At 44.7% G+C, this 24983-nt stretch overlaps 3 protein-coding genes across 5 annotated transcripts in view; 2 read left to right on the top strand and 1 right to left on the bottom strand.

Annotated features, from left to right (window-relative positions):
- Positions 1-3266: 3266 nt before the first annotated feature.
- LOC120949197 (uncharacterized) lies at positions 3267-5216 on the bottom strand. Its single transcript, XM_040366308.2, has 2 exons — positions 3713-5216; positions 3267-3635 (listed from the first exon to the last, which is right to left on the bottom strand). Exons 1-2 carry the CDS (start codon positions 4421-4423, stop codon positions 3570-3572), a joined length of 777 nt encoding a protein of 258 aa, XP_040222242.2. The 5' UTR covers positions 4424-5216; the 3' UTR covers positions 3267-3569.
- Positions 5217-5923: 707 nt separating this feature from the next.
- Positions 5924-6533, top strand: LOC120952685 (39S ribosomal protein L55, mitochondrial). The gene is made up of 2 exons (XM_040372143.2): positions 5924-6221; positions 6282-6533. The coding sequence occupies exons 1-2, from the start codon at positions 6027-6029 to the stop codon at positions 6426-6428; spliced, it is 342 nt and encodes a 113-aa protein (XP_040228077.2). The 5' UTR covers positions 5924-6026; the 3' UTR covers positions 6429-6533.
- Positions 6534-7157: 624 nt separating this feature from the next.
- Positions 7158-24983, top strand: part of LOC120953736 (uncharacterized) — a 65399-nt gene continuing 47573 nt past the window's right edge. Inside the window, exons 1-2 of one of the 3 annotated variants that reach the window (XM_040373946.2) lie at positions 7158-7233; positions 12522-13692. In XM_040373946.2, the coding sequence (XP_040229880.2) occupies positions 13516-13692 (177 nt within the window). In that variant the 5' untranslated portion in view covers positions 7158-7233; positions 12522-13515. Of the gene's footprint in view, positions 7328-7411; positions 7481-12521; positions 13693-24983 lie in introns of those variants that run through there. The other 2 variants (XM_040373945.2, XM_049607675.1) reach the window with 2 other exon arrangements.

Raw genomic sequence — 24983 nt, 5'->3', positions numbered from 1 at the left:
TTCCATTTCCGGGAACATCCAAACGGACTGTGCGCGCGCATGTGTGTGTGTGTGTGTGTGTGTTAAACGGTTGTATCAATTTCATTCCGTTCCTAAGATTGTTAAAAGCCCCACCAAAAGCCATTCTAAAGGGACGGTGTAATAGGATTAGATGTGTACAAGGGGGACGCACTGGTTAGTCCACACATTAGGTGGAAACGTTTAAGTGGATTTTAACTACAATTCTCCATTCTCCATCGGGTGTGCAACAATTACAGCAGAATCGGATGCGATTCTGCTGAGTCACGTGCACTGTAATCACTCGCATCACCATAAGGCCAGCGGCAATCCAGCGTCTCTGTTATCATGCAACTGTTGCGTCAACTGTGCGTCCCTTGTGATGTGCTCTTTGGAGCGATCCCACGACTCCGATCTGACTCCGACTATTGTTAGGCCGATTCCGACTCCGAGAAAATCCGAATCACTAATTCTGCGCGGAGTCGGAGTCGTCTGGAGTCGTTTGGAGTCATCCGAAGTCATCTGGAGTCGTTCGGAGTCGTCCGGAGTCTCAAGGAGTTGTTTGGAGTCCGAGTCGTCCGGAGTCGGAGTCATTCGGAGTCGTCTAGAGTCGGTCGGAGTAAAAAAGGAAACGGAGTTGGTTGGAGTCAACAGGAGTCTGGTGCAGTGTGTGTTGTGACTCTGCACGACTCCAGACGGCTCCGGGCGATTCCGGACGATTCCGAACGACTCCGGATAATGCTGGGCGCACCTACCTTCCGGAGTCGGTTCCGAAATTATCCGAGTCGGATCGGAGTCGACTCCGGATTTTTGCCAACTTCACCCATCACTAGTCCCTTGCGGTCGTGCGCTTCCAACAATGGAGGACATTTACTGTCAATTGTTCCGAGCGATGATGAGTTTACAACCGAGTGGACGATTAGATACCACCGGCAAAGATTTACAACTCGTGTATGACTTTAGTGCGCAGTTTATGGGAATTTCTAACAAGTGGCTTAGCGGTTCAAACATTGCACTGTTTTTTTTTGTTTTTTTTTTTTGCAAATTTCCCTTGCGATGGAGAAGATAAAGCAAGCGAGAGAATGTTTTGCAAACATTCAAAAGCAGTGGTCACTTTTTTCCCCATTCGTCATCACACTTGATTGGGACAATCCAGGAACTGCATTTGATGTACAAAACCGAAGCCAAAGTGGGACAAACCGCATGCACTTCTTTTTGATTGGGAACAGTGCAACTACAGTGCAGGATGTTTGTTCCGCGAGTTCCATCAACTATTGCCCCCTTATTGCATCACACCACATGTTTCATCTTAACTGATAATTTATCGCCGATCAGATCACTCGTCTCGATCACCTAATGGAGTTTGCATGCTGCAATATCACTCACACACACGCACGCGCACGCGCACAGTTTCGACAACGGAAGGAAGTTCCAACCATGGCGTGTTTGCATAGCTATCGTGGAAACGAAAAATCATTGCAACGCACCGCGTCAACAGTACCACGTGGCAAACTCACTCACTCAAACGGTCATAATTTAGAAATCGACTTGTAACATGGCACACTTCCCCGCGGCAGTGAGCTGCATCACCCGTACCCGTCTGAATGGAGAAAAGGTTTAAACCAAACAACGGGCGTTGCGGGGTGCCATGCTTTGCAACGACATTGATGGGCCAGCTGTAACAACACACACAGGTCCATGTTTTTGCCTTGCTCAGCTGCAATGTTTGCCTACCAGGGGGGGGCAAGATCTTTCACCGTGATAGACCCGTTGCTAATGCTTCATCGCACAGACACGTTCCTTCCTTTTATGTAATTAATAAAATGTAAGCCACATCTCGTGCTCGAGCGTCAATGCGTCACCTGCAAATTCTCTCCTCTCTGTGCAGCGGGCGTGTTCGTGTTCTTCCGATGAAGATGCTGCTGCTGCTCCTAGCTGCTGCTGTGTTCCACCACACTCAGCGCTACCGTAAGACTAAATATCGTACCGGGGCAGTATCTTTTGCACCTACTACATCGGCAACGGTTTTGTACCTCGTGACGAGCGCGGACACGTACGCGGTACGCGCCGGGCCCAAATGGATTGCAGCGCACGCAAGTGAGTGAAGAGGTCGGAACGGAGCAAAAAGAAAAAGAAATCAAGTTCGAATTGCGTCCGGCATTTTATCGGCAAGCGGGCTGCGGTATCGTTACTCGATCGGATCTGCGATGCGCCTGCGATGTGATTGAGCAAGCTGAGCTGTGGGGCATCGAAAGGAACCCTGTGTGCCTCATCGTATCGCCCGCCCCATGCGAGCCGTTAAGGAGACGAAATTAAAAGTGACAGTCAAAACAAAACCACCACTACAACAACGCGTAGCACGGTGGCGGCTAACTGTAAAGAAGACAAAGTTGTGGTAAGATTTTATCTAATCTAAATAATTCCCATGCAGCCCTCCCCTTCCCTTTTGATCCCGTTTCCCGCGCTCGGTACGGTACGCTCCATCGAACGGGCGACCCCCCAAAGGCTCTGTATCAAAAGGAATAAAAAATGAACAGAAAGGAGAGCTTAACAATATGATTCATTGACGCCAGACGTTACTTACCATCGGGATCGGAACTGCGGAGACATTCAACCAGACACACACACACACACTTGCACCACTTTTCACGGCACTGCACTTTCGCGGACAACATTCCCGCTGACAGTCGTCGCCAATTTCAATTTGTTGTGATTGCTGCTACCGCCATACGGAATTGCGGAACAGGCCATGCGATACGCAACATTTACGGCACTGATTAAGAACGATCGTAGGGTTGGCGCCTGCCACCGTAGGAGGAAGAGGTAGCAGCCACCAGTAGGCAAGCGCGAGCCGGGGACTAAAAATAAATCACGCGATCCGAAACGATGCATTTCACTGTTCATCTGTGCGCGGTGTGTTAGGCAATCCTTCCATACCACATGGGGGCAGTGAACGCGCGCCTTCCGCAGCTAAAAACGAGACCATTGATCGGTGCAAGACATCTTCGCGGCAACCATGACTAGACAGAACAGTTTTCTTTCGCGATCCGGTGCGCGACCGGTTATGAATCACCGGAGCAAGGACCGGCGGAGCAGCGGAGCAAGTTGATGACGAAATGAGACTAATTAATGCACTATCGCTAATTGTGCCAAGTGTGACGCGTTGTTTGCATTGTGGAAAATGACTTGCTGATAACAATCGGTGGCATCGATGTGGGCGGCGGAATGTTTGCGCGAAGCTTTTCACTTACCCGTACCGCAAACGGCAGCCATAGCTGCAGAAGTTGTCGCTCTGCTTGATGGGACCAATTTGGGGCTTTATCTTAAGACTTGCACGAGCACCTTCATAAAAAGTGCAACATTTTGTTGCAAAGCAAACAGATAAAAGCACTTCTAGCAGCGTTTTTGTTGGTGGATATTGCTTTCCGGTGCAATGTTGTTTATTGTTTTGTTTGTTGACAGCTGATTTGGCCGTGACAGCTCGCTGACGGCGAAAATTCAAAATTCAAACAAAGATCCGTTACAACCATGTTGTCGTTTTTTTCTCCTCCTTAACCATCACAGGCCAATGCTCAGAAAGAGTCTCCATTGTCGAACTGTAGAAACACTGTTAAATACGTGGCAATTACTCCGCAGCTCTGGGAATAATATAAAAATAAACACGTTGCTTCCTCTGTAAAATCATGATATTTTATAAGCGCTGCAAGTAACTTACCGCATAGATCAAATTAAAGCTTAAATTGATTGATTTCAGAATGCGAAACTTTGGCTTCTGCTCTGCCACGTACAGGCTGAAACTAGTGATCATTTGCTCACACTCCACATTTTGTGTGTTTGCCATTTTTCCAACCTCACAAAGTTGCCGCTCAAACTGCTGCAGTGCTTTTTCCGTTGCTGTACACGCGCCAACTAGCAACATGTCGTTCAGCGCCAACGGAAACACCCAAGTCATCATCATCGACAGTACCTGCTGAATGGAAAATCCCATCGGCATGCGATACATGCGTATTGCAAAAAAGGATCGATCCGTTAGGATCAGGAAATGTTCGAAAAAAATCAATATCAACACCCAACCGTACACTGCGCAAAAACTTTCAATGATTTGAAGAATGTGCCGATACAGCTGTATCATGGATCGGAGCTGCTGTTCATTGATGGTAGTTTTTCGAACCAATTGTCGCATTTCAACAATCAGAATTCTCAGCAGCAGGGCGAACAATCCAAACGAGGCACACACGGTTGTGTCCGACAGGTATGCGTAAATTCGCAAACCATACAGAATTAAATGATTCGTTTGAGATACGAAAAGCACTTTCGAGGTGAGAACCATTAACGTGAGCAGAAAGCCGTACGCTGCAGACAGCACAGCTATCCACAGCCAAAATAATTGGAACGGACGCTTCGACTCGATACTGCACTGGAACATAATTTGAATCTCCTGTACCTTTGCTATCAACTGTGCCCAACACTGCGCCAGTGAGTGTTGCGATGCAGGCCAGGCTATTCTGATGGTGCATATCACATTGAACGCAATCGCCACCAGCGTTTCAATGATGACAAAGTAATAAAATAGCCTGACCTGGTTTGCTGAGGTAAGCAAATGGAACAAGCAATTAAATTAGCTACAGTCAGCTTCATTAATAGCCGGTGCAAATTACCTTTCGATCGGCATATGACCGGTGACTCGTTGTGGTATAAGATGAACCATACCGCCAACGATATGGCCAGTCCCAACATCGCCAAAATAAACTTTGGAGCCGCACTGCCCGACCTAACATTTCCCCGCTTGTCGACAATTAGTGAGGACACTCCGAACACGTGTTGGGCACGTAAGGTCCATCGAAGTCGTTCTAAAAATGCTCTATGCTTTTTAAGGCCAATCATAATTGTTGTTTTGTGGCTGATCGCTCTGTAAAAGAAATCGCTAACCAATTGAGCGGATAGAGGAGTACTGAACCTCTAGGGCATATGTTCTACTGATTGAAAGTGAGAGAGGCTTGCCGCCAATTGATATTAATTATTGAATGCCGATGGCAGCCGGCTCGATTATGTCAAGTCCTTGAGCATTGTTTGTTGATTGATTATGCAGAAAGGTTAAACTGCGCATGCGTAATTGATGAGACCCAATGAGACCCATGTTCTTCCACAGGATGTTCGATGGAAAGGAATATTTGGATAATATTGTTCAACATTTGTAAACAGCATACAGATCAAATAGATCCCGCTATGATAGCTATGGCAGCTCCTTATTAAGTTTCCATTTAGTATGGTAGATCTGTATTGATGTTAAAAGCAATCAAACAAATTTGTTCTGATAACCTTATCATTAAAATTTTTGGAATGCTAAGAATATAAAGAGATCTAGAGATCAATTGAAAGACAGCAATAAACTCGAACGTGCGTCGTAGCTGGACCGGAAAACCTAGCCCGTAAAGTCTTTGTATGCCGTCTACAAGAGCAAATGGGGCGTGGTAGGTTCAAAATGAGGTGGCAAGGCGTCCGCCACTAATGCCGGGATAACGGACTGGCAGATGAAGGCGCGAGACCGTGAGCGGTTTTGCACACTCCTGAGACAGGCCATGATTTACTTGTAGCGCCGGATAAGTAAGTAAGTAACAAATGTGTTACACCGTTGTGACGTACGTGTATTTTTATAGATGTTTTTTTGCTGCTAAATGCAGCCTTTTAAATCGTCGTTTTTAAACCATATTTTGCCAAAACTTTGTATTTAGCATAAATTTTGGATTTGCATGAAGCTCCATTTGATGTAAAAATGAACATGTAATTATATTTAAACGTGCAATGTAACCACCACCGTTTTTAAGCGGCTCTTTTAAAAACTCGAGCAGCTTGATTATTGCAGCTCGAAAGGCGCGAGTACTCTACTGTTAACTGCTCGAAATATCATCTGTCAATGCACGAGCCGGACAAAAACAATAACAACAAACATCAAAAACATTACGCGTGCCGTCTCCAGGAGTTATTTAACGTTTACTCATAAAATAGTATATATTTACCCAACAACAGCAATGCAGTTTACAAAAATATTGGCCAGATTGAGTTTAAACTCAAACAGCAGCCTGGCACGCGGCCTGTCGTCCAACACAGCGGCAATAGTGAAGGTGCACCGTAGCATCTACGCCCGGCGCTATCCCACCATGATGGTGCTGCCCGATGGTGCGACCATCAACCTCAGCTATCACGAACCAAGAAGGATCATTAAGGTAAATGCTTCCGCCTAGCAGTTTGTTCAACTATCTAATGCTGTCTGTGTGTTTTTTTAGCTGCCGCTTGACCTAAGCCTGCTGTCAGAAGCGGAACGTAAAGCGCGCATCGAAAAGCGTAAACCAAAGCAGAAGATTCGCATCGATGACGATGTGGAGGATACATTTAGCGCGAACAAATATCTAAAGTATATGAAGAAGAAATAGGCGCTTGGTGTAGCGTGCAGCAGATTGCTTGTACATAGGGAAACATCTTCGTAGACACGATCGAATTCGATGCAAATAAATGTATTTGAATTTGGTCTACATGAACGGAGGTGTCCTTTCAGGTAAACCGGGTCTAACTGGGAAGAAATGCATCCGATATGCTGTTTGTGAAATTTATCACTATTTTGTTTATTAGAGGGACATTGTAGTATTTGCAAAGGGAACGAAATGAATGTTTTGCTTGAAACTCACTGTCTGGAAATAAGAAGAATATCGAGTATACATATAGCCAAACTTGCATTGCAGCAAATTGCACTAATCGGAAAAAATCGTATAACCAAATTTGGCAACATTTAGGTTAAAAAAAATGAAGAATTCTCCTGCAAAATTACTGTCAATTTTGATTTAAACAAAGTTCCTCAGGAGCATACAAAATAATAAATAACAAATACGTGTTTTAAAAAAATCTGTAACTATTTTCATATCCTTCATGATCCAGGGCCTTCCCACGTTGCATTCATTCGACCACGGCTTGACGTACAATGCAAAAGTGTGTGCGTAACACTTGTGCAGGGGCTTACGCCTCCACTACAGACAGTAGAGTAAGGCATAAAAATATCCACAATTTTTCTCCCGCTCTCTCGCACTTACTCTTTCCATCTCTCTCTTTTCCACTCGCACAGCGCGTTCCGATATATGCGTCTCGTGTTGTCGGTTGCTCGCTCGCAGGGGGTTCGCTCTGGTGAAAAATTGCACGCACACACCATTCGACGGGCAGCAGCAAAACAAATCGTGCGGCACAACCGTAAGCTGCCGTTTTCTTTCGTTTCGACGCAGAGCAAAAGCCCCAAAACCCCGCAACTGTGCGAAGCAACCTGTGCACAAGCCCTCCAAAATCGGTCAGTAAGGCGTGAGGCGAAAGCGTGTGTGTTTTCCCTTCATTTCGTGCATCCAACGAAACCGCAGCCATCGCAGCGTCGTACTCGCGGGGTTGTTGGCATTTCTTTGCTGTGCTGTGTTTTCCCCCCGCGATTGTGCAGTTGCAGTTTTTGGTAGTGGAGTGTTTTTTTTTTGTTTTGTTTAGGGGGGACCAATTTTCATTACCGACAACAGCAAAGACGTGCGTGTGAGTGTGTGTGTGTGCTGTAGTGTCGTTTGAAGGGCTCGCGGTGGCAGAGCCTACTGTTGATGTCTACGGTTTGGTGCAACGGAATGTGTCTCAACATCGGTTGGCTTGAGCCTTCCGTGCGTAGAACCCATCCGCCGTGGACAGTGTATACACACACACACGCTCTCTCTGTAAGTGGAAAAGCGTTTGTGTGGAAAAGCGACTATGTAAAATAAGATAGCTATCGCATAAGTGCCGTGCCAGCAAAACTGCAAGATGCCAAAGCGAGTCTGCAAGGGAACGAGCGAATACGCACCACAAATACGCATCAAACTCTTGTGCCGATGGAAAAGCGCAACATACAGAAAAGGTCAATCGATGTGGGGCTGGTGTGGGGCTTCCTCTGCTCCATTGCAGCAGTGTTAGTGAATGTACACTTGGTCAGTTGCAGTGTCCCCCACCCCCAGGTTGGCAAAGTGTGCACCGGAGGAATGCAACCTTTTCTGGTGCACGCTTTTCCGTTGCGTTGTGGTGTTGCGTGAAGTATTGCGTGTGCGTGCATTTATGTGTGTGTGTATGTATGAGTGTGTGTTTAAAAATGAAAACACGTAAAATAGCATTTTCGAGAAAAGGGCCCACATTGAAACTTGAAGTGAAAACACAACGAGAGCAAACAACAACACAGAGAGTGAGAGAGAAAGAGAGAAACCCAGAGCCAAAAAAGAAACCCAGATCTTGGAAAAGTGGCACTTTGCTTGTGGGCACAAAATGCGTATGTGTGGAAATTTGTCCGGGACACACTCACACTCCCGGGCCCCAGACTCCTACTGCATCACGTGCGGCGAAAGAGGAACAGAGAGCGAACGATGCGCATCTCTTATCGCTCGCTCTCGGGCTTGCTCCCCATCCCCATTTTCATCTGTGTGCCCGGGGGGAAAATGTCACCCACAGCAACGGGAAAACTGTAGCCTGTGTATGTGTGCATGTGTTTTTGTTGTTGTGAGTTTAACATGTGTGTGTGTGTGAGAAAGAGAGAACGTAGCAACAACCGAGAGATCGGAGCTGATTGCGAGAGAGAGAAAGAGAGTGACTGATCTAGAATGCTGCGAGAAAAAGATGAAAATGTCAGCAAATGTCAGATTGTTGTTGTTTACAGTTCCGCTCAAGAAGGGAAGCATCCTCCCACCGTGTTTCTGTGTGTCTTTTGTTGTTGTTGTTGTTGTTGTTCACCGGATGCTGCCAGAAACTCCGTAGGACGACCGATCGGTCCCACCCTGTTCTGCGGATCGTACAGATCTGACGATGCTGATGGGTGCATTTTGGTGGGGGCGAAGCAGAGTCGTGCTATTTTTAGAACACATCTGCCGACCGTTTTTTTGTTTTCTTTGTCGTGGAAATCTATCAAACCCCTTGCTCGCTGGAAAAAGGGGAAGATGTGCGTGTGTTGGAATTCGCTTTAAAACTTTTAAACTCCCGTGAATCTCCCTCCCACTCCCGCCCCTCTCCCATGTGGGGAAGTTACATCCGGAATGCAAGCAGACACAATTATTTATGTGTGGGGATTTTAGCGGAGCAAAGGAAGCAGTTTGTTTTCTCAGTCGATGCTCACAACATTCCGAATGTGTGGGGTGAAGGGTTTCCCTCGGCTGACGCCACACCATCCACCAATGTCCTCCCATCCCGGGGCTCGACGCATCCGGCTTACGGTGGTATGGAGATTTACGTCAAATTCATCAGCCCAGCGAAGGGCGGGTTGCCGTTTTCCCTTCCCCTGCCTCTCCGTAGCCGTGTGTTCGTGTCCCTTTTACGTGCGGGCCATATTGACGCTTGGGCGGTGTCTGGTAGCTTTGTGGTAGCGCGGATGCTTGCTTTGTGTTAGGGCGCGTCGCCAAAAATCAAGACGATGTTCACCTCCCCCCCCCCTCCCGGTAAGAGAGAACTAAATTTAAAGTGGACAGCGGAATGTTTTTCCTGTCGAAGTTTTGCCTTATAAATGATCCGAAAGCAAAACACTTGAATTTGATCGAGAGGCAAAATCAACTGCGGCACGTTTTGGAGGAAGGATTTGGAATGGTTTATAGCAAGATTTCCCCTATCCAGAAACACCTCCCCCAAAAAGGGCCGGAGGATATAAAACAGATTCTTCATTAGGTGACGGAATCGAACTGAGCGGTTCGAGCTCTTGGAACGGATGATGAATAATATTAAAAAACAAATAATTCATTTATGAATCGCTTCAGGGGTTTTGAATATTGTTGTTTATTTAAAGAGTGACTAAAATGCATCATTCCGACGCATCATCGTTGTGGTTTATTTTAATTGCGGCGATTCTGTCGTAAATTGATCGTTCATTCATGTTCTGGCTTCCGGTGGAACGTTGCCAAATTTCGGAATTTAATTATACATCATCCACTTGATTACTAGCCAATCTAGATGCTGTGTATATTAAAAGGGATGAACGGGATATCTCGGGAGGAATGTCTATTTGTTTTTAACATTACATTTTTACTTATAAACAGCACATTTTTCCGAGATTTAATCATTTTGTTGAACTATTTTACCCTTTTGGCAGAATAAACAACACTTTTGTTGACAGAGTCCCTAAATTTCACGAACCAATACTGTTGATCGGTTAACCTTTTGCGTGTGACCTTCCTTTATTGTTTAATAAAGTGTTGGCATCTGCATTTCGAAAGATTCTTTAGGAATATGCTATCAACAAAGTCGATTGATTGTTGATTTGGTACCCTTAAATGTCGTTTAGAGAGGGAGGGAGAGAGAGACTGGGGCAAAGAGCAGGAGCTCGTGTTGATAGGACGACCTTGGTAGTTGAAGCGCTACTATGAAGAAAACATCAAATTCTTATCTGTCAACACATATCAGAAGAATAAAGGTCGATTGAATTGATCTTTTGGACGTGATCGGGCAACGTTAAATGTGTTGTGAGCGTCCGTAGGGGAAGTCGCTTTTTTCGCTCTAGAATTTAGTTTCTGTGTAACGGAACCGTACAACACATCAGTCCCAGATACCAGTGCAGTGTTACTTATCTTATCTGACGAGTGCTGACGAGTGGTTTTGCCTATTTCACTATTGCCCCGTAAAGAATTCCATTCGTCATGTCACTGTTTCTTTAAAAATAGTATTGCGTGGACTTCACCGTGATTGATACAGGGCTGCTCTAAAAAAACTGTTTAAATCTTTTTAAATGCTTATAAATTGTTACAGTGGAAACTGGAGTATCACGGTGGCCTAGGGTTGGATGACATTCCATACTCAATCCACACAATTAAAATGAAATGAAATGAAATGAAATGATGGAATTGAAAATGAGGTTTATAATGTTCATCTGGCCTGAAAACCCCTGGCCAGAGAAGCTCTTGTTTGTGGGGCCAAGACACGTTCGCAGCTGATAATGTCATATCAAACCATCAAATAATTACAATCAGTTTTTAGAAAATAATCAAACATGCATCGTGATAAGGTTTTCCTTGGAAAAAGCTTTTCGCTGTTACGAACCTCAGCATTAGTTATTGGAGAAACTATACCTCGGGATACATGTTTATTGGAAATGTTTTCCTTTACTCTCAGTGAACATTGTTGGTGGGTTTCTTTGTCAAGTATAATATGATAATTGTTTATTAACAATTTTTGAAGCAGTTTGACACTTTCATAATCATCATTTTGTGTAATCTAAGATAAAAGTGTAATAAATTATGATCCTATTAAACTGATCAAATTTTTTAGCCATTTTTTTTCGGATGGTAGTAATTTCTGTACAGCATCCCGGTAGTATATCGGGCTCCTACACTGACAAATTGATTCCCTACCGGACCTTCTTCCTCCGATCAGAGTCGTCTCCGGAATCGGAATTGACCTGGGAATCGCAATTTGCCCCGATTACGGAATCAGAATTGACTCCAGAATTAGAATTAGCTTCGGAATGGGAATTAGTTTTTGAATTGAGAAAATAAGTTTCAAATGCGAAATTAGTCCGGGAATCTCCATGAGAATAAATCGTTTACAAGTAAATTTTGATTTTTTGCGGTTATCGATACGTAGTATGGTTGAACCCCAACGCTTATTTGTATGGCGATGCCGAAACTGATTCCGTTTGGAAGCCGATGCTAATTTAGGAGCCAATTCCGATTCGAGAGCCGATTTCGATTCCGAACCGATTCCAATTCCGGAGTCGATTTTGGAATCAATTCAGGAGTCGATTCGGATTCTGGAGCCGATTCCGGAACCAATCCCGGACCTACTATCCGGAATCGATTCCAGAAAATTGCGGAGCTAGCCGGAATCGATTCCGACAAAAACTTCATTTTCTTGATTTCATTTCACATTCATTTCACTACTCGTAATGCCAAAAAGAAGAAGATCAGAAAAATAATTAACATTTAACTACTCTTTTAGAAGAGAAGAAGATCGTCCGCCTTGCAATCAACTGAAAAGCCCTTTTCGCATCTCAACACACTAGCCGCGTGTACGTGCGTCATTTGATCAGCGGTAAAGTACACCTGGGCCGAAGGAACACACAAACACACCAACATCCGCGTTATCACACCCACGCGCACAAAGCGTTTATCTGCACCTTATCGGTACACGCGTGAAAAGTATCGCAAGTGGCACGAAATCATGACGGGCCGCTTTACACACACGTTTTGCTGTGATGATTTCCGCGTTCGTGTGTGCGTGTGAAACCTCTGCGCCTCTGCGTCTCGGTGCGTGCGCCACGGTTGCGTTTAGTAACACACCTGGCACACAAGCCGTGACACGGAATAGCGGAAACGTTAGTGCGCTTTTCGCCGGCGGAAATATTCATCTTTTCGCGTGTTGAACTCTCCTCCCCAGTGAAATCACCACAACCCTTACTAAAAAATCGAATTGTTACGAGTGTGAAGGCTTTTATGTTTGCCCCCTCCTTCGAAAAAAATTGGGAAAAGAAAAGTAATGTTTTCCATCACGACAACCATTTCCACCAACAGGTGACAGCGGCGGCGGCGGCAAGTGTGAAGTGAAAATCCCTCCCCCCCTTCTCGCGAACCCTTTACTTTCGCCGCCCAGTGCGCCAGCAAGGGGAGACGTTCTAGCGAGCGGCAGTGAGCGGCAATCGGCAAATAGTGCAAACGACGAGCCCCCGCCCCACCCCAGTGCCCCAATGGAAGCGCAGTGTAATGAGGGCGCTAGAGGGAGACAGCCCAAGTGCTGGGCGAGAGCGAGCAAGCGAGAGAGTGGGAACGTGCGCGCGTACTAAAAGCTAAACCCTCTACACTCTCTTAGCCTGCTGCGCCGGCAGGATGAATGCACTCGATCAGCATTCGTAAACGGGGGAACAACAACACGCGGTCATTCGTCCAGCGACCGTGCGTACACAAAGTGTCAAAGCCGAATCAGAGCTGCTGGAGTGATAGTAGTCGGCCAGCCTATGTGTGAGAGTGTGTCAGTGTGTGCGAATAGTGAGCAATTTCGTGAGATGCAATTCGTAGTGGATCCTTTTGCAGAAGGATTAGAAGAGATGATCAGTTTGTAGCGAAAATAAAGATGCTCCCTAAAGTGTGTGTGTGCGTGTGTGGTTGCAAAAAGTACACAAATGATGATGCGCAAGTAGGTGAATGGCCAGTCGGGCGCATTTGTTAGTGGTTCGGGATTAAGCGTCCACAGCACAGAGGAGCGAAAAGTGTCCACAGTGTAAGTGACGGGTGTGTGTGCGCGTGTGTGTGGGTGCGTGAGTGCTTGATATCGTCTTATCTTTAGCAACAAAATTAAAAGTAGTGCTTGAGGGGTAGCCCAGGTGTTGGCCAGCACAGCACATTCGAGCACATATTTCTGCCAACGCCCTCCCAGCCTCCCGGCGGTGGTGGTGGTGGTCGGCCCCGCTGGTGCCCCGCTGCGAGCGATGTGCGTCGAACGGTTCGGCTCGACGGTGCGCAAACACACTCACGCGGGCCTGCCGGTGGTGGTGGTGGTGAGCTGATAAAGATGAACGTTGGACAGCACACCGGGCCGGGGCCGCCATTGAGCCGCAATGGCTGCTCGGACCGTTCCGTCACCGGGCCGTCCTGCCGGGCGCTCCGGACCGCCGTCTCGGCGCTCTACTGTCTGGACGATTTTCACCGCGAGCACATCGGGTCCGGCTTCTTCTCGGAGGTGTACAAGGTAAGGCGGGGGGATCGATTTTGTTTTAATCCTCACCCAAGCAAACTCGCATATAAAACAAATGATCATTTTATTATGGAATCAAACAAACCATTCCATCACACAACAAAACCCACCCACACACTGAAAGACGCGTGTATGTGTTGTTTTGGATAAGAGAGACACAACAAAAAATGCAAACAAAGTGAAATCAGGTCCATTTACACCATTTCCTTTTTTTTAGGTGGCATGTTGCTAGAAAACTGCAACACTCTGCTTGCTGGGTTTTTGATTATGCGTGTAAAGGTCAAGAAATTCCGTCACTTTTCGCCAACATCCCCAACAACTTTGGTTGACATCCCCAAACAAACGCACTTGCGCGCATTGCAGCTCAAGGCTTCTTCTCCCCTTTTCCCCTTTCTTTATGCATGGCTTTATGTTGGCAATGCAATTAACAAAACGCATTGTTATCGACTCGACATCGATCGCAAAGAGGCGGCAAAAAATGATCATCACTAAAGTGACGACGCCGCGATCACAAGCGGGCTTCTTCTCTAACTGCACGTGATATCGTGTAGATGGGTGTGTTTGTGTGTGTCCGTCCTTCAATACAGACAGCCGTATCATACGGCCGCGATCGTGTGTGATAAAAGCGATTTTCTCTTTTTCATGCTGGAAAAAGCGACCAACTTTTTTGTTTTGCTTGAGGAGGAGGAAGCTGGCGGGGCTCAGATGATGGGCAGCCGAATGTTTTCATTTCCCCCCCCCCCCCCCCCCACACCGGATAAAAGCGTGGGGCAGCCGGTTGGTCTGGTGTGTGATACTGGAATGGAATGGAAGGGATTGGAACCGTTTCACTTTTTGGCGTCCTCTCCCTTCGGTCCCTTTTGTTTTGTTTGTCTTTCAATCGAAGCTTTGTTGCTTTATCGCTTCGATAGAGGGAGAGAGAGAGTCTGGACAGTTAAATATTGCATGATTTGTAAGGGATTCTTAAAGACTCTCTCTCTCTTAAAGAAACCGTTGCTGTCGTGTGAAGAGACACAGCGAGTCTCGTAACATATTATGGGCATTAATTTACATCTGGGTTAGTCCATATAATATCAATTCTCTTGGCATTGCTGTAAATACATAATACATGTATTTAAAAAAAACTATTTATGATTGGTTGACGAACTGATTTCTTAGTCCACCCGATGGTGCTAATGTAACATTCAACATTTTTGCTACACTTTGACGCTATGTGATTGCTTTCCCCCGCTTCCTCGGTCCGCTTAACTTTTGCATATTTTTCCTACTAGTTCAATTGCATTGAAATTATTACTTGTAAGATGTTATTGGGATGAGCAGGAATTGGGGGGAAAGGGCTAAATTTAAATCACTATATTGCTTAGGCTAGCTGTCTAGAGTTTGCCTAAAGCTTCTCAATAAACTTGGTTTTTCTTTCTCACTATCCACTTTTTTATTTTAAATTTGTTCCATTTTTTCGTTAATTTTTAAGGAACTTTTAATGGAACTTGTCATTTTATTTTGATTCATATTATATTTATATTTTTTTGAAAACCAATGACTTTGTACAGAACATTTCATTGTGGTGTGCGCAACAAAAAGGTTTTTTAAGGTATTTCCAAGGGATTACTTGACTTTTTTGATGTACTTGATGTACTTTTTTATGGCAAATTTGTCTGTACACCAACAAAACAAACAAAACGCTTCTTCCGCGGATTTAATCTGTTTAATATACGCAACACTGGATGCTCAATCAATTTTATCTGTGAGAAAGGATTCAGAACTGATGCTACTGTCCTGAAATAAAGCTAACTCGGCTGTAAGAGGGTCGCCGTACCTTAAGATCAAGGACAAGTTCAGTAAGAAATTTCAACATGGAATTATTTATTTTTGGTAGTTATTCATGCTGTAAATGACTCTGCTTTAATATACGTATTCAAATGTTTAAATTTACAGCAAAATTGATTGTCAAACTCTTGAACTACTCCAAGTAGCACTTAATCTGATTATTTGTAAAAAAGGGAGTGTAATAAAATAAATTTCTCAGCCGTAGAAAATAAAGTCTCTTGTGAAAGCACAGCTACCGTGTGCTTAAACATTACCCAAATCCGTGATTAATTGGTGAATGCTTTCGATAATATGGTTTTACTGTCACTGTGGCCCGATTCTTTAGTGTCGGTTGACTTGCTGTCGATTTGCCGAATATTTTCCACCATATGCCCCCTCCTTGCTTTACAACACATGCATCGCTTACGGATGATTTTAGTTTAAACATTTCTTTGCTCTCTCGATGGAACAGGGTACAGGGTAAAGGGAAGGGATAATTTCCCTGCGTGAATTTATGCTGATTTTCCCGATTATACGCCCGGGAATCGAACACCCGTGGCAACCTGGAATGCTGGACACAAAACATAAGCAAATCGAATTGACCGACCGCAGACGAAATCGCAAAAAAACCGCCAAAACACCAAAGCGGGCGCCGCGACCAAATGGCGAAAGTGGAACTGTGTGGGGCCAGCTAGTTCTTTTTTTTTTAATTTTATTTTAGTTTGTGTTGCGAAAATCGATCCACTTTTCACGCGGCGTTAGCTGTCCGTGGTGTGTGCGTATGTGTCTGTACGGTCATGCTCAGTGCACCGTTTGTGGACGGTTTAATTTCGGCCCATACCAGGCTCGTGCACGTTGGGTAATGGGGAGGTTTTTTTTTGGGGCAATAAAATCAGCAAAGAAAATGCCCTAAGTCTTAAAAAGAAACAATTGCGCCCCGATTGGGCAATTAGGCGCGAGGTGCGAGATCGGGATAGTTTCTTTCATTCCGATTGTCAATGGTTTTGATTTGTTAACTGTTTTTTTACCTTCACCAATTGTTCCGATACCGGTGGCAGTGCACTGCAGGGGGGATGGAGTGGGGTATGAAAAACGGAGCTTAATTTAGCGAAAGTTGTTTCCAATTCAATTATAAGCCCCCCGGGAGGGATGCTGTGTAGTGCTCTGAATTTTCCAAATTTAAGTTCCCTAATTGAAATATTAAACGTATCGCTTGTGAGATGCATGCGCCTCCCCGCCGAGTGTTGGAGGCGAAGAGCCTGCGAAGAGCGAGGGGGTAAGTGTGTAATTTGTTGCGCCTTAGATTTCCAATCGCTTTGCGACCAAAAGCTGATCGGAAGGGTTCGGTTCTTCATTGGGCCGCTTTCACGCTTGGCGCGTTATTTTAGCAGGTCAGTGTTGATTGGGGTTTTGTGGTGTGTACCCCTACCCCTTCCCTACAACATCCCACGTCCCTCTAATAACACTCCTGGACCGGCGCACTGCAGTGGATGCTTTATCTCACCCGGAAGTCTTGTTAAAAAGCAGTCCAACACTATTAGGTGAGATGGCAGGGAGCTGTAATAACCAAAACATAAAAAATAAATACATACACATACACAGAACCGCTTGAGGTATAGTAGTTGTAAGCGTCCCTAGGAAATCATATATGCCGGTTCATAATTTAAATGTGATAGAAAGCCGGTTGAACGCTTTCCCAAAAGTATATGCACTTTTTCTTCCATTTCCCATCGCGATCATCTCATCTTTGAAGATTAAGAAAAAAAACCCGTTTTTGCTTACATTTCTCACAATTTGGAGCATTAGTTTGGTGTTTTTTTTGCGAGCTTGATGCAGTGATACGTAATTAGGGGCGGAAAATGATGTGAAAGATTGTGTTGTTGTTGCTGCCAAATTATGCTTTAAGTGGCGATCAATATAACATGTTTTGGCCCGGATTAGGTCAACGCAGTACGCTAATAGCTGGAAACACATCAGTATGATGTAAAAAAAACGAAAAAATAATGTAGCCAAATATTAAAGAGATTTTGTTTATTTTGTATTAAAAATTATGTGTAAAATACATAAGCGTTTTGCATAAAAAAACATCAGCATTTTCTTGGCTCCATATCGTAAAGTACAACCTACAACCTGATACTAAATAACGCAATAAAGCAACCTGAAACTTAAATAATAATACATTTTGATTCCAACTGATTTTAACAAATTTAGAATTTAATTTATCATTTTTTTTATCCAAAAATTCTTAACATATAACAAAAAAATCATAGCACAAATCCTGGACAAAATTTGATTTTACGCCAGTGGGAGTTTTCTTAGGTAAAATTATAAATTCAACTAGTTCAATGACCAGCAGCCGTTGTGGTTTAAAGAGCTAAATTCTATAAAAATATCGAATTATTTCCATGGAAATGGGACAAATTAATAGACCCAGTATCAAAATGTATGATGATTCTAAGAAGACAAAAAGGGCCTCTAGACAGGCAACAATCACCACTAACTCACTTCTTCGTATTGAAGAGACTTTAAGATCCGCAATAAACTGTACTGTGTATGTGTCTAGAAAAAACCCAAAGAAATCAAATTCTTCAAGCACATACTTCGATGTACGCCTCCATGAACTACGTGTCCCATCCACATGACGATATTCTTATCGGTTTGTCATCACGAGGACTGCCTTGTGGCTTGTTTGTTTGATTTCGATTGGGGTTTTTTTTGCTCTGTTCATGTGTAACAATGATTAATGGTGACATATTTTGCCATCTGTATTGCCGGTTGTTTGCCCAAGAGCCAGAGCGTGATCACTTATCACGCTGAATTGCCGTTCCGGTGTAGCTCACAAGTGTAGTGTCTGTTCGAATTATCGCGCCCTGCAAACATACGGCACACACGCAGGAGGGTGTGTGCGTAATAGCTGCATTGTTTCGCATGTTGCGAAGAATGTTGCCATTTGATTGCTGTCTTTTCTGCACATACACACAAACGCGGCGGGAAAATAAAGTGAAAGTAATGCTAAATTATACTCTTTCTTTTCTCAAATGCCCCAAACATACCGATCGTTTTGGGCTATTCGCTTCCAACACACACACACGCTGGGGCACTTGTGTTGGCGCCTCTCTACCCGTCAATGCATTGTTGTTCATCTGGTAGGCTGGTGAGGGAAGAGAGCGCAGAGCGGGTATGCAGATGCCAAATTCCCGCTGCCGCCGCCGCCGCTGTCGCCCCCTGCAGAGCATATGCGTGCAATTTTTGGCATGTGCCGCTTACGCAAAATCGCGAAACAAAACCCTTTTGCGCATCACGGCGCAGCACCAAGTGCAAGCAGGTTGGCTGGCTGGTGATTGTGCTCCTTTCACCCGTCTTTAGGGAATATAATTAAGCACAATAATTTAATTCAGCAGCGCTGCCGCGATCGTGCCTCGTCCCCCCCTCGCGCACTACACAACCTCCTTTCGCACAAGCGGACGAAATCGGTTTATTAGTGGTTAATCAATGGAGAAGAAAACATGGGCAAAACAAGGAAAATAAAAACGCGTAGCGCTCAATTGTTTATGTAAGATTTGATTCGTATCGAATTGAGGAACGATTGTTGTAACACGATCAACAAATCAACCACAATAATGATCGCGCAATCTGTATTGTGGGGCCTCTAGCTTGTTTTGGTGTGCGTGTGTCTGTGTGAAAATCCAGGGAGAAAATCCATTCCTTGCTGAATCCTTCATACATGTTTCGTTGACCCTTTAGAAGGATTCGCACAACGCGCAGGGAAAGAAAGAGAAACTGTAAGCTATTCAATGCAAGCAAAACGAAGCGGTTGAAATGCTCGTGGAAGCTTTCCTCGCATGCATGCATTTTTTGCATTAAAAATAATTAGTAGCTGCCGGAAAATGCAAAGCCCGAAAACAACAATGTAAGGCTTGTGAATAATGTGTGTTAGCCGGGGTTAATAAATGCCATACCATTTCGCTCAGCCAGTTTTACTTTCGTTAATTTTCCCTTGCCTCGTCAATCCTCCGAAAATCGTATCCCGGGCACGATTCAAACCGGCCCGATAAACAAACGCATACATCGCACAGCAACAACACACAAAAAAAAACATAACAAAACTTTCGCTGCAATAATTCCTTACCGAGAGCGATGACGATTTTAACGATATCGGATCATTACTGAAATAGTTTTCCCGCGGTGTGTGAAGATCATTTTTCATTCGGCTTTCTCAACGCGCGAGCGAGAAAAACAAAATAAAAACGCACACGCGGCGGGGGTTCGTCAGTCGGCGCGTGATTCCGATCGCCACCGCCTTGCGTTTGCGCGGCAGATCGATGCAAAACAATGCGTCATTATGCTTTCGAGCATCATTAGGAGGCGAAATGGTTGGCATGGAAACGAGCCGAAAATGTGAAACTTTTGACAATTTATTTACCACGGTACGCACCACGTGCGGAAGGGGTGGGGGCCCTTTAGAGGGGTACATGCACGGGTACCGAAACTGGGATTGACTCGGGGCTGGATCGGTGTTAATTATGCTTCGAAGCACATGGGACCCGAATTTCTATTCCTCCGTTTCAATCGCACCTGCTAACAGGTTGGGTGCATAACATTAAATTAATAGACAAATTGATTTCGTACCGAGTGGAAGAGAAATGCTTCGTGGAAGAAAACAACAAAACAATGAGTGTATAATTCAGTGATCGGCTCGTTTCAGTTGCCCAAGGTTGTATGCCAGCGTCAAGAAGTTCAATGACTTGTCGGGGAGGAAATGCGGTTTTGGGTGGCTTCCATACGGACGCGATACGGACGACGATGCAGACGATGCCAGACCTCAGACCAGATGGATGATATCCCACGAATCCACGAGTATAAGATAAAGTCGATCACGATAAGCGAATACACTGGAAACTATCGCACTCTCGTTGCTTTAGGTGTGCAGCTTTAACGCGTAATGTTTGGCGAGATTATTATGTGACGCTAACGGAATGACGGGGGAGTTGATGCTCGCTAGCTGATAACAACCTTTACGCTATTAAACCTATGATAAGAGGTCGTAAAGCAATTAGAATGAACATACTGTTTTTTTCCTATTTTATTAGCATGAGTGCGATAATTAATGGGACTCTTTTTTGTGCGTCAATCTACGCTAGACACAAGATTATAAAGCTCCATCATAGTTGATGGGGGAGAATGGACAAATTCTGACTTCATCCAAAATAAAGCGTATAAACTAAGCGTATAGAACAACAAAAACATAACAAATGTCGTATCTTGAGGTAGCACAACAATGATGTGGACAAATCTTGATGTTTGCTGAAAAAGGTTAACAAGTGCCTGTTGTGATGAGGATTATTTTGGCAAGCATTAACGAATAGAAAATATATCTCAATTCATTTCTTGTTTGGTGCAACAATAGTAGTTGGTTTAGGACTACCATGAGCCTATTATGGACTTGGATGTCCAAGTCCAAGAAACATAGCTTATAGATTATTTATCAATTTATTCGTATCCATACGCGTTATCGCTCATTTTGCTAGTGGTTTGTCAAGTTTTTTAAGTTTTAGGTGTTGCCACATTCATTTCAAATGTCCGCATTTTATGCCGTGGCAGTGTGCCTATTATCAATACATTAAGTTATGCAGTTGCTTGTCCCAGTTTTAGCATTAATGCTATTGGAATTTGAAGTCTGATGTATATTTCTGGTGAGTAGAGCTTTATTTCCAGATGTCTCTAACCTAAGATATTGAACTGTACCATAAACACTGTTTTTCAAATGTTTGTCTTTTCATAACAATATTTTGTGTTTAGAATTGTATTATGCTTTATTAGCATGACGTAACTATTCCTGTGATTGTGACATTTTTGCCCTGTTCTTTTAGCGTTATGACATTACCATGTCAACCGAATACGTCAGATCTTGTCCATGGACAGTCTGGATAGAAATTTAACCAAGTCCAGGTTTTAGGAGGTCGTTACGCTACACATTAGACTTGTTAAACTTAACGTCTCTCCTGTACTATCCCGTACATACAACTTACATACAACTTATAGTATCCCAATAGTGTTAAATTCATTTAAATAAGCGCCATGCCTCTGTCAGACTCGCTTAAGTGTGTGCTTACTGGTCGCCACTGGCCGCACATTCTTCAGATTGACGTTGCCTGGCCTATCTTCAAGTAGGATGATTAAGGACAAAGCAAAAAACCTTAAAAACCGCATTAAGTTAACGGTTAGCGGAGAAATATGATCTGGAACAACACACCGCCCGAGAGCAAGATACCGATCAGACGGCGACCTTCGCTTACCGTCGGCCTCAATCATCCAGCTCAAAGGGAAATGTGCGCACGACGGCACGCGGTCTTAATTGAAGTGCATCGTGACACAAGGTTTGATAAATGTAGCCAGCGCGCTACAATCAGTGGACGGCATCTTGTTTTGCAGCAAAGCGAGAGCGAAAGCTAGTCAGTCTCAGCTAGCCTTTGCTCAATTGCTTGCTAAAGTCGATACAAGCTCGTTTATCGTAGCTCGGTGACATTTTCGGAACAACGGTGACCAGCTGGGCGGGTGACTTGCTTCTGGAATGGCGAGGTTTCGTTCGGCACGCTAGCAGCAACCACCACGCTGGTTTCGTGCCCTTCGCATGGGAAATAACGTATGCAACACAAGCGGTGGCTTATTTGAGGCAATCAGTACACGCACGCCAACCTCTAATGGTTTGTTTACTTCCACTTCCGTTGAAGGCGGCACAGTGTACTGCATCTGTGATTTGGAATCCCCCTCCTCCGTGGCTGGAGCTCCCTGTCGGTGGCTTATTGAAGGCAGCCCTTCCGAGAGGCCCCACCTTAGGCTAGAATGTGTTTAAATTGCTAGATAGAGGGCCTGTGTACGTGTGTGGTCATGAACTTGAGTCAGCGTTACCCTGTCGCTCTACTGCAGGGTCATTGTGCCCGAACCACAGCAGCGTCTCGACCATTTGATTGCCGTGTGACGGCGCCTTGGCAATAGTACGCGATCGTGCATCACGTTCCTCTATCGTGTGCGATCGCGCTCTGTCGTAAAATCGTGATCGGAAGTTTAGCGACGTTTTGAAGTTTTAAATGTGCAACACTATCCAGCCGCCAGACCCCCCTATGTCGGTGCTGTTTTGGCAGTATTAGATTGGCGCTGTCACTGGCGTTACGAGTTTGCGGTGCAGTTTTGCCGCGTTGACCCGGTTTACCAGAATTAGGATGTGCAACGTAAAAGGTAATATTTGATGCATCGAGAATTGCCTTATCCGTTTGGTATTGTTGCAGTTATGGCAAGCGAAAAAGGGGGTCCAGCTCTCGTTGCGAGCCGTTGCCATCGGTTGTTATTCGTTGCGCGATCACGTGATGATGTCCCACGACCATACGTCATTTCAAGGCCAATGTTTGGCTTTTCAATTAGTTCAATTGACAGCGCTTTATGCGTTCGTTCTAATAAAGTGAAAAGATGTTTTGGTCATATCAAACTGCCCTATCCGGTAGAGAACATAATACGTTGTTTGCAGCGTTCACATGTTACTAAAATACAGCTACGGGCACACTTGAATACCTACAAATGCAATTTGCAACCTTATTTATGAAATAGAAATTGGAATAAATAACGAATGCACGATAGAATCTGGGGTATGTTTAATTGGGAAAGCTATTTACAGAATATGACCGAATTCCCGCGGTGGTGGGAATTATCCCGATATGCCGACGCCACTGACCCACAAATAGATCGGCGTAGGATTTTGCTGATCAATCCGCGCAATCGAGCATGCGCCTCGCAATGTTCCAGAAATTATCCAAACACTCAAGCTCATCTCGGGCGCATCTACAGCCCAAACCGTTCCGCACGTAGCGTTATATGAATGGCCCGCTCAAACGCAACGATGCAAAAGCGAAGAGCTAGCTGGCAGAGAAAAACTCACCCATACCATAGCAGAAAGAAAACTCCTTCATCTAGGCTTTCTCTTCATTCATTTTGCTGCTCCGCAGGCGCAGGTTGTTGCGTTGGTCATTTGCTCGAATCGGCGTAATAGTGTACATGAAGTCTGGAACCTGCTGCTGCTGGGGCCCACAATGATGCGGGACGGGCCGAGGGCCCTTCAAAAGCGCAAACTATCTTACGGGCTTCTTCAAGAGCTAGTCTACCATTATCATCATCATCATCATCATCATCCTCATCTTACGTCAATTACGACCCATCAGAGATTTATTGAACGTGCAGTTGATGGACGGGGATCTTGTTCAGGTCGGTGGCACCACGCTCTCCCCGATCGACATGAATGAACCACAAAGCTCCGGCTGACCTTCAGCTTGATCGATCTTAGGGAACATTAGGGAGAAAAGAAGGGACCCTAGAAGATCGGGATTTTCTTTTCCCTTCTTCGTGGCTTTCTTGTGTGGTGCGGTTTATCCGTGCACAAAGTAACCTTCAAATTACGTAAAGCGAAACAAATTAGTGCTCTACTAAAAAAATCATCTGCTTTGACGATCTTCAGGTAGCTGGGGAGTGTGTGTGTGCACTGGAAGTACATGTCGAATCTGGGTTGCCGTAATGTGGCAACGATCCCTTGGACTGTTGATTCAGCGATTTTCAGATGCATTCGACATGTGTACCTCGTTTAGCCAGTCCAGGCTGCTGCAAATCCGTTAGACGATCGTAATCGCCGCATGTCGGTAGAGTTGCAATCGACCTCACTAGATTGCGGTTGTGCAATGGGAATAGAGCGGTGTGCACTCTTCTCAATCTGACGTTTACCCGTGACGAACGTCAAGCTACGGTTGCCGTGAGATATAGGAGAGCGGTGTGCGGCACCGAAAGATGTACTGAAGATTTTCCGAATGACGCACATACGGTACCTGCCTAATGATAGTAAATTGGGGCGACTAATTGATTTCTGGTCGTGCAACGGTTTTTGAGCAGAGACAGAATATCGGTTTTCTTTTTCCAGAACGAGTCTATTATCCTCAGTAGTTAGAGGATGAATGTGGGTCACGCGAGTTATTGTTTGCTTTTACGATACGCCCCAATTTGGGATGTAAATGTAGCTCCTAGAATCAATACGATCCGTACCAAAATTCGACCTACAATGTTTACTGATATCAGAAACTGTGAGAAATCGATGCATAATCAGAACTTAATCGCTCTCTCAGTTGATTAGCCTTTTGAAAGAGGTGTAGGTAACTGTTATAAACATTACTAGAAATAAGGCATTGGGTCATGATCAGGGAATCTCACATAAATCTCACGGAGGCTTCCGTGTTTTATGAAGATGATAAACTGATACGTCCTTGTTTCAATGCATCTATGAATCCTCAATTTTCAGCAATAAAAAGTGTTGTCGGATGTATCGTACTTGAGTACAAATCCTCTTCTTAACTCCTTAACTAGTTTACCTCCACCAAATCCCGGTTTTAATTTCATTTATGGGCTTATACGGGGCACGGAAGAACACGATTAAACTAGAGGATTCG

The sequence above is a fragment of the Anopheles coluzzii genome, chromosome 2 (assembly GCF_943734685.1).
Source record: "Anopheles coluzzii chromosome 2, AcolN3, whole genome shotgun sequence".
NCBI lineage: Eukaryota > Metazoa > Arthropoda > Insecta > Diptera > Culicidae > Anopheles > Anopheles coluzzii.
This window is presented reverse-complemented; position numbering and strand designations above follow the sequence as displayed.